This window comes from Artemia sp. Qi Xiang Cuo, chromosome 10 (genome assembly GCF_049724085.1).
Source record: "Artemia sp. Qi Xiang Cuo chromosome 10, ASM4972408v1, whole genome shotgun sequence".
In the NCBI taxonomy this organism is placed as follows: Eukaryota; Metazoa; Arthropoda; class Branchiopoda; order Anostraca; family Artemiidae; genus Artemia; species Artemia sp. Qi Xiang Cuo.
Genome location: NC_142803.1, coordinates 65,269,543 through 65,279,779, shown reverse-complemented (window position 1 = coordinate 65,279,779; position 10,237 = coordinate 65,269,543). Strand labels below are relative to the sequence as shown.

The following is a 10,237-nucleotide window of genomic DNA, read 5'->3' as shown; positions in this document are numbered from 1 at the left end:
CACTATGTGATGTTATTAACAGTTTAATTTTATTTTCCATCAACAGGATTGTCCTATAGGGCCAAATAAATAGGAATTATAGTCCAGAAGTTTTCTTTTAAGTATTTGTGTATGTGTGTGTGTAATTTAAATGTAAAGTATTGTTAAAATCGATCTGAATTGAATTGAAAAAAAAGAAAAGCTACTTTGCTCTAGAAAATAATCGTCCCTTTTTTTTCTTCTTTCTCATTAAGTGGTCCTAAGGAAAAAAAAATGAAACTGCATATGTTTTTGTATCTAACTATTACAAGCTGAGGGTTGATAAAGTGGCTTCTTTGTGCCACAAAACATATTTAAATTCAGATTTTTAGCTTTTATTTTTAAGTTTGGTGAGTCAAGTAATCATCCCATAGAGATATTTTTCTATTAATCTTTTCCATGTGCTGGTGTGATGAATGATATATTACCACCAAAGCAGATGGGACTTCAGATGGGAATATCAAGTTATAAGACATGTAAGAGAGGAATAAAGTTAGTTGAATTCAGCTGTTAAACTTTCGGAGACTATATTTTGTATTTTATTCTTTGGGAACTAATTGAAACCCCCCAATTGATTGGCATTTTTTTGTCTTTAGTTGTCAATTTTTTGTGATTGTTAAGCTGTAAAATGTTAATTTTTTAGTTATATTTTATTATTCAATATTTTTTTATACAGTACGCTATCCTAAATTTAGACTTATCCAGGTATTAGTTCTATGTTATGAATTTTGTTTTATGAATTTCAGGATTTTGTTTTATGAATTTCAGGATTTTGTTTGTTCTATGTTAATGAATTTTGTTGAATGTTTCACATTTTCTTTTGCTTTGTAAAAAGTAGATTTTAAAAATGATTTGAGAAAAAAACGGAATAGCCTATACATCTGATTTAATGTATACATATAATCCCTGTATATTTATATTTTTTGCACGTAGATTAAAAAGAAAAAGCAGCCACATTTAGTAAGCTTTGCTGTTAAATTTTTCTATGTCTTCGATTTAAAATTTGTTTTATGATTTTAACGCAAGTTACCATGTGACCGTGAGAAGTCCTTTCATGTTCCAAGCCATCTTTCGTCACCAAAATGTGAAGATGTCTCCTTGCTGAATTTACCTAGCATTTCAGGACCATGTAAATTTGAATACGACACCCAAGAATTGCAACCCAAATATTCTAACAATGAAGGTATATCTGAAACATTGTATTTTGTTCATTGAAATGTATTGGATATTGTTTTATTGGACAAAAACAGGACAAAGAGACTTAATCTTAAGATGGAAGTTTTGTTTTATCTTTTTCCAATGTGCAGGTGTTTTCCAAACCGCTTTTGTATTCTTTCATGAACATTTCTAAATTTTCTCTTGAAAGTGGTTTAGCAGGTTTTATTATTTTCAAAAGGCTTGATAATAAGCCTTAAAACTATATCTCTATATAAATTTTATAATCCATAATTATAGTGTATACTTCTCTTCAAATTAAGAGATAAAGAAATGAATCTGTCTATTATTTTGATTCAAAGGTGAATTTGAAAGAAGCAGAATATCGGCTGTTATTATATGAACTGCCTACCAGAAATTTTTAGTATAGAATATTAATTTAATGAAAACGCTAGATTCAAACAAATAACTGAATTCATTTTGTGCAGAATGAAGTGTGCATTTATACACAATGATGAGCTCATACTAGTTCCGTTTTCAATCACCAGTTATCAGTCGCCTGTGACCAGTTATCAGTCAAAGCCTAAATATTGTTTTATGTAACAATTCGCTTACAGCTGATGAAAAGTGAACTAAAACAAAGTATTTATTGTTCACAGTTCAATAGACGTCATAAAGAAAGATATAAAGAATATGGGAACTTCGTGGGAGGGTGCAAAAGGGAAGCTTTGAATAGATTGGGATGGAGGAGGAGCGTGTGTAGCTGTTTCGGCCTCAGGTTTCTTGGTACTGCTTGAGTTTTTAGTAGTAGTAGTATCCGTATTTGAATTGTTATTTGTAAGACCTGTGGAAAACGTGACTTCTGTGTTTTTTTTTTTTTTTTTTTTTTTTTTTTTTTTTAATCCCAAGATTTTTGGCTGAAAAAAAGATTCTAACTTCAACATATGATGCGCATTCTTTTAGCTCTCTCTCTTTATGTTGAAATAATTCCTGATATTTGTTATAGTATTTCTTCTCCTTCAATTATGGTTTGATTTATTCTCGGTATACTTTTTGATCGTTTTCATTTTCGCTCTTTTGTTGCATTAAAGTAACTAATTTTAAAAGCTAATATTGGTATCACCATGAGGGAAAGAAGAGGGTTGGAAAATAAAATTAGTTGTTAAAACATATCAAAACGTATAATGTTTTTTCTGTAGACTGAAAAAACATATACTATTTTTTCTGTAGACTGTAAACCTATTGAAAGATATACTGCTTTTTGTTTTTAACTCTGTAGACTTTTAAATCATATTGAAAGATATGTATTTTGTTTTTGGTTTTATGAGTTTTGATTTTTTGTGTTATTTGGTTAATTCTGTAGACTTTTAAACTTTTAGGTTATTTGTCACCACAGGATTCAAAGAATCCATCTACGAGTAGTTCCTCAATTTTGTGTGCATCAGAATCTGAAGGAAAAGGCTTAGAATATCAGAAAACAGGTTCGCAAAGTCACCTTCAAAGTAAAAAGTATGGAAAATTGAAAAAATATAAAAGAACTCATAAAAAGAAAAAGACATATAAATGTGAGGTATGTGACAAGACCGTTTCTCAAATGTGCCATTTGAACACGCATCAAAGAGTGCATACAGGTGAGAAACCGTTTAAGTGTGATGTTTGTGATCAAACCTTTTCTCAAGCATCAAATTTGAACCGGCACCAAAGAATGCATACCGGTGAGAAACCTTTTAAGTGTGAGGTTTGTGACAAAACCTTTTCTCAACCATCAAGTTTCAACATCCAGAAAAGAGTGCATATGGGTGAGGAGCCATTTCAGTGTGATGTTTGTGACCAAAACTTTTCTACAGCATCAAGTTTAAAAACCCACCAAATAGTGCACACTGGTGAAAAGCAATTTACGTGTGATATTTGTGACAAAATCTTTTCTACAACATCAACTTTCAAAACCCATAACAGAGTGCATACAGGTGAGTCACCGTTTAAGTGTGACGTTTGAAACAAAACCTTTTATCAACCCTCAATTTTTAACAAGCACCAAAGTGTGCATACCGATGAGAAACATTTTAAGTGTGATGTTTGTGACAAAACCTTTTCTCAACCATCAAGTGTGAACTTGCATCAAAGTGTGCACACGGGTGAGAAACCTTTTAAGTAAGATGTTTGCGATAAAACCTTTTCTCAGTTATCACATTTGATCACCCATCAAAGAGTTCATATGGGTGAGAAACCGTTTAAGTGTGATATTTGTGATAAAACCTTTTCTCGAGCAGCTAATTTGATTACCCATCAAAGAGTGCACACGGGTGAGAAGCCATTTAAGTGCGATGTTTGTGACCAAATGTTTTCTCAAGCATCAAGTTTGAACACCCATAAAAGAGTGCATACGGGTAAAAAACCGTTTAAGTGTGATGTTTGTGACAAAACCTTTTCTGCAGCATCAAATTTGAACCCGCACCAAAGAGTGCATACTGGTGAGAAACCATTTGAGTGTGATGTTTGTGACCAAACCTTTTCTCAAGCATCAAGTTTGAACATCCATAAAAGAGTGGACATGGGTGAGAAGCCATTGAAGTGTGATGTTTGTGACAAAACTTTTTCATTAGTGTAATATTTGAACACCCGACGCATAGGGGTGAGAAACTGTATAAATGTGATTTATATGACCAGACTTTTTCTCAAGCAGGAAATTTGACCAAGCACCAAAGAGCACATATGAGTGAGTAGACAGTTACATGTTATGTATGTGAGAAGTGTTTTCTGCAAGTTTGCAGTTTGAATGCATATCAAAGACTGCTTAGAGATGAGAAACCTTTGATATGTATAGATGTCTATAGAAAAACTTCTGTGATTTTAGCAATTTTACTGGCAGTAAACATTGCTCACAGGAGTTTTGGAATATTGTTGTATCCTTTGTGGTTATTATTCCCACAACCAATTAGTACATTGAATTACTTTTATTCAATTTTTTTATGTGTTTAGTTTCCTTAGCAATTTTAGTTTGTTTAGTAATACAAATTCGCTTGAGTGTTGCCAATGTGATTTAAGTAAGAAATGCTTGTTTACATCAAGATTTTTGAATTAGCGCATAAGATTGCATACAGATGAAAACTGTTTAAGATTATTTATGCAAGAAGTTCTTGCTGTGGCTGGACTGTTTGAACATGCTCAAAGAGTACACACAGGTGAGACACCATTTAAATGTGATTTGTGTAAAAGGGTATTTTCATTTAAGTCAGCTCTGCTTTAGCATCTAACAACCTATTTTAGAAAAAGGCTCTCAGTTTTTAGACTACAGCAAAACCTTTGGAACAATTGTTATTTTTATTTAAAAAAGAAAACTTGATGAAGAATTAAAGCTGCTTCACTTTGGCTAATTCTCACATTTAAATTAACACTTTGATCATTTATATAGTTTTTTTTTTTAAATGATAGATACAGCAGTGGCGAGTTGAAATTTTTGCCTCACCATTTTCAATCATTAAAAAAAATATTATACACCCCCCCCCCTAATGTGCAAATATAACCAAAATTGTACTCTGATTCTCAATATAATCTTCATTTACATCACAAATGGAATTTGCCCCCACCTCCCCTTATGTGCAAATATATACCATGATTTGGATATATTTAGGGGTTGGATTAAGTTCATTTGGTTGTATTTAGGTTCAGAATTCTATTTTGGCTATATATTTGCACATTAGAGGGCTGGGGGCATATACTCTGTTAATATATAGGTTTTAAGAAATTCGTAAATGAAAAAAAACTGTATTTATATGTATGTCAATAGCAATATTTTGTATTTTCGCCACTGCTTTATATATTATTTAAAAAAACGGAATTAACAATGACCAGAATGAACGCCACTGATAAAAAACAAATTTTATCAAGAATTTCAAAAGATTTACAAATTGGGTTGAAAGGATGCAAAAATAGAAATTTCTTTTTTTTTTAAGTTGGAAAATGAAGGAAAAAAGAGGAAAGACTCAATGATAAAGAATCTCCCCTTGGATAGTATGTTAACTAGGGTCAGTATACATATTTTAAAGTAAGAATTGTTTTCTGAACATGTCTCTTTATCAGGGGCCATTATCCCAAATTTATACCAAATACAATCTTAAATCATTTTCAACATTTAATTTTTTTCTAGATTTACTTTGAAGATAGGTTATATTTGAGAAATCCTTTTAATACAGTGCTTGACAGCTCCTTGTATTCCTTTCCTTCCCAGTACCGATCCAGAAATCTAGTAGTGTAGTACCAGCCTTAAATATTTATTTTCCAGTGTGGGATAACATGAGACTTCAATGAGTTGTTCCATTCGAAAGGTAGTCAGGTTAGTGTCCAGAGCATCAGCATTAAAGTGGTCACGCATCCAGTCTAACCGCTTCTTCAAAAATGGAATATACTCTTATGCGGATCTTCAGTGAATTCAAATGCTGGATAATTTGAGTCATGAGTTTAGTGAAATCAGATATGTTTTTAGCAAAAATGTATGCAATCTTTCAAGCGGCTCGATTTTGATTTTTTCTATTGGTTTTTCCTAGAGAGTGACCCTTTTTACCATGGCATCAGTTTTCTTTTCTACATAAAAAATGTCAGAAACACGCCTGTCATGGATAAATTCCAGCTGTTGAGTTTTTCAAAAATATCACTCAAATAAGCCAACTTTAAAAGCCGATCAAAATCATTAAGTATAGAAGAAACCTGGGATCTGTGTTCGATAAAAAAAAATGTAATTGTTTGTGGAATTCAAATACACGGGACAAAACATTCCCCCAAGAAAGCCATCGTACCTCAGTATCTAGCAATAAGCTATAATGGAAGTTACCCATTTCCTGGCATTAATAACAAAATAATTTCATAAAAATAAGTTTTTCAAAGAAAATTAAAGGCAATTTTAAACTTGAGCTCAGCATATTAAAATACCTGTTAAAATTAAAACTCAAAACGACCAGAAATCACTATTAAAGAATAAATGAAACCAATTTCATTTAAAGGCATGAAGGGTGGGAGGGGCTATTTTGCCCTCTGATCTGTTTTTACTCTGGGAACATGAACTAGAACTTTTAATTTCCATTCAAGTGAGCCCTTTCTGAAGTTTATACGAGTTTCCTTTTCATAAAAACCATAAACGGCCCCAAGACATAGCTTACAAGGTCTGCCCCCCGTTCCCAGGGGGGTTGTGTCGAATAGGAGTTTTTATTATCTGACCTTCGCACCTATTTAAAAATAATGGCTTTCTCAAAATTTGTATCTGATGGGTTTGGGGAAAAGAGGACGTGGGAGGGGGGTTAGGGGCCCCGATCTCTTTTGACTCTTAAAAATTGAACTAGAACTTTCAAATCAGCCCTCTCTGAATTTTATACGAGCATCCCTTCCATAAGAACCATATATGTCCCCAGGGCATAACTTACAACGCCTGCCCCCGGGTCCTTGGTGGGTTTGTCGACATCAGCCTTTGTTTTATCTGACCATTGAACTATTTTCACAGAATCGTTATCTTGAAATTTTTATTGGCTACAGGGGGGGAAAAAGGGGTTTGGGGGGATAGCCCTGTTGCCCTCTAATCCTTTTTTACTCTTAAAAACTGAACTAGGACTTTCTATTTACAATCAAATGAGCCCTCTCTGAAGTTTATACGAGTATCCCTTCCAGAACAGCTGTATATGCCCCCCAGGCATAACTTATTACGCCTACCCCCGGGCACCAGGGGGCTGTGTTGACACCAGAGTTTTTGTTTTCTGAATTTTGAACTATTTTTAACAATATGTTTATTGTGTCGACCCCGGAGTTTTCGTTATATGATCTTTGAACCATTTTGAAAAAAATGGCTTTCTCAAACTTCTTATCGGATGGGTTTGAGGAAAACAGGGCGTGGAGAAGGGGGGGGGGTTAAGTGCCCTCTGATCTCTTTTGACTCTTAAAAAGTGAGCGAGAACTTTCAATTTCCAATCATATGAGCCCTCTCCGAAGTTTATACGAGCATCTTTTCAATAAGAACTATATATGCCCCAGAGCATTTCTTACAACGCCTGCCGTCGGGCCCTGGGGGGTTTTGCCGACCCCAGAGTTTTCATTATATGATCTTTGAGCTATTTATAAGAAAGAAATGGCTATCTCAAAGTTCATATCGGGTGGGTTTGAGAAAAAAAGGACATGGAGGAGGGAGTGAGGCTAGTTCCCTTCCGATATCTTTTGAATCTTAAAAAGTGAACAAGAACTTTCAATTTCCAATCAAATGAGCCCTCTCCGAAGTTTGTACGAGCATACCTTCCATAAAAACCATCTAGGTCCGAGAGTAGTACTTTCACCGCCGGCCCTGGGGAGGGGGGGCAGCTTTGACAAAGGAGTTTTTATTATCTGACAGTTGAACTATTTTTAACGAAATTTCCATAACTAAAGGAGATTTTGTTATATGATCCTTGAACTATTTTTAACAAAATGGCTACCTCAAATTTTTTTCAGATGTATTTGGGGAACTTTTTACTCTCAAAAAGGCACCAAAGCTCGATTTCCAATCGAATGAGCCCCCTTTGAAGTTTATATGACGACCCCTTCTATATGAAGTGCCTCTGGGAAAAAATGAAGTGTGGGGGAAGGCTAGCTGCTCTTCGATCACTTTTGATTCTTAAAAAGTGAATTATAAATTTTATTTCTAATCAAATGAGCCCTCTATGAAGTTTATACGAGCATCCCGACCATAGCAACCATATATGCCGCCAGGGCATAACTTACAACGCCTACCCCCGGGTGGCTGTGTCGACACCAGAGTTTTGTTATCTGAATTTTGAAGTACTTTTAACAAAATGTTTATCTCAAAATTTTTATCTTATGCATTTAGGGCGTCGAGGAGGGAGGGGCTAGATATCCTTCGATCTCTTTTGACTCTTAAAAAGTGAACAAGAACTTTCAATTTCCAATCAAATGAGCCCTCTCCAAAGTTTATACGAGCATCTCTTCCATAAGAACTATATATGCCCCCATAGCATTACTTACAGCACCTGCCTCCAGGCCCTGGGGGCTTGCGTCGACGTAGGATTTTTTTTATCTGACCTTCGAACTATTTTTAACGAAATGACTATTTTAAAAAAAAATCGGATAGGCTTGGGGAAAATAAGTATTTGGGGGGGGAGGGCTAGTTGCTCTCAGCTATCTTTTTACTCCTAAAAAGTGAACTAGAACTTTCAATTTCATATCAAGTGAGCCCTCTCTGAAATTTACCCCCAGGACAACACTTATAACGCCTACTCCTAAGGCCCTAAGGGTTATAACGGCCCTAAGGGTTGTGTTGACACCGTAGCTTTTGTTATCTAATTTTTGAACAATTTTTAAAAACTGGTTATCTCAAAATTTGTAGCAGATGGGCCTAAGGAAAAGGCATGGGGGGTGTAGTTGCCCCTAAATCTCTTGACTCTTAAAAATTAAACTAGAACTTTCAATTTTCAATAAAATGAGCTCTTTATGAAGTTCATACGAGCATCCCTTTCATAAGAACCATACATGCCTTTATAGTATAACTTAAAACGCCTTCCCCCGGGCTCTGGGGGGTTGTATTGCCACCGAAATTTTTCTTATCCGACCTTTGAACTTTTTTTAACAAAACGTCTATCTCAAAATTTTCAGCATATGGGGAAAAGAAGGGGGGATTTTGCCCTCCGATCTCTTTCGACTATTAAAAACTGAGCTCGAACCTTCGATTTCTAATCAAATGAGCCCACTCTGAAGTTTATGCGAGCATCCTTTTCATCAGAACAATCAATGCCCCAGGGCATAACTTACAACTACTGCCCCCGGGTCCTGGGGGGTTGTGTCGACACCTAAGTTTTTGTTATCTGACTTTTGTGCAATTTGTAACTTAACGGCTATCTAAAATTTTTTATCGGACGTATTTGGGGAAAAGGGGTGTGGGGGGACTAGTTGCCCAACAATCTCTTTTGACTCTCAAAAACTGAACTACAAATTTCAATTTCCAATCAAATGAGCCCTCTGAAGTTTTTACGAGCATCCCTTCCAGAAGAACCATATATTCCCCCAGGGCATAACTTAGAACGGCTGCCCTCGGGCCCTGGGGCTGTGTCGACCCTGGAGTTTTTGTTATATTGTCTTTTAACTATTAAAAAAAATGGGTATCTCAAAGTTCTTATCGGATGGGTTTGAGGAAAAAGGGCGTTGAGGGAGGGGGGAGTAGGTGCCCTCCAATCTCTTTTGACTCTCAAAAAGGTAACTACAAATTTCAATTTCAAGTCAATTGAGGCCTCTTTGAAGTTTATACGAGCATCCCTTCCATAAGAACCATATATGCCCCTAGGGCATAACTTATAACGCCTTCCCCTGGGACCTGGGGGGTTTTGTCGACACCCAAGTTTTGTTATATGATCTTTAAACTATTTTTAACAAAATAGCTATTTCAAAATTTGAATCGGAGTCATTTGGGCGAAAAAAGCGTCGGGAGGACGGGGGCTGGTTATCCCCCGATATCTTTTGACGCTTAAAAAGTGAACTAGAACTTTTGATTTCCAATCGAATGAGCCGTCTCAGAAGTTTATACGAGCATTCCTTCCATAAGAACCATAAATGCCTCCAGGGTATATCTTATAACCCTTGCCCTGAAGACTGTGGGGGCAGTGTCCTGCTCAAACATATAATTTCAAGAAGTTTCAACTACGTTGAACAAAACATCTATCTAAAAATTTTGATTGGATGTGTTTGGGGAAATGTTGGTCCTGGAAGGGGTGTTAGTTGCCCTCCAATCACTTTCGACTATTAAAAAGGGCACTATCCATTTAAATTTCCAATCAAATGAGCCCTTTTTGAAGTTTCTACGACAACACTATTTATAAAAACCTTATATCCCCCGTGGGCATAATTTACAACCCTTGCGGTGAGAGCTGTGGGGGGTTTGTCATCCTCAAAGACCTAATTTCCAGAATTTTCTGCTACGTTGAACAAAATGGCTATCTCAAAATTTTGGATGTGTTTGGGGAAAAGGTGGGCGTGAGAGGGGAATTAGTTGCCCTCCAATCACTTTTGGCTATTAAAGACGGCACTAGTCCTTTGAATTTCC

At 35.6% G+C, this 10,237-nt stretch overlaps 1 protein-coding gene across 1 annotated transcript; it reads left to right on the top strand.

Annotated features, from left to right (window-relative positions):
* The first annotated feature begins 434 nt into the window (after nt 1-434).
* Nucleotides 435-3,169, top strand: LOC148948045 (uncharacterized). The gene is made up of 3 exons (XM_089096072.1): nt 435-494; nt 1,045-1,201; nt 2,553-3,169. The coding sequence occupies exons 1-3, from the start codon at nt 435-437 to the stop codon at nt 3,167-3,169; spliced, it is 834 nt and encodes a 277-aa protein (XP_088952198.1).
* Nucleotides 3,170-10,237: the final 7,068 nt, after the last annotated feature.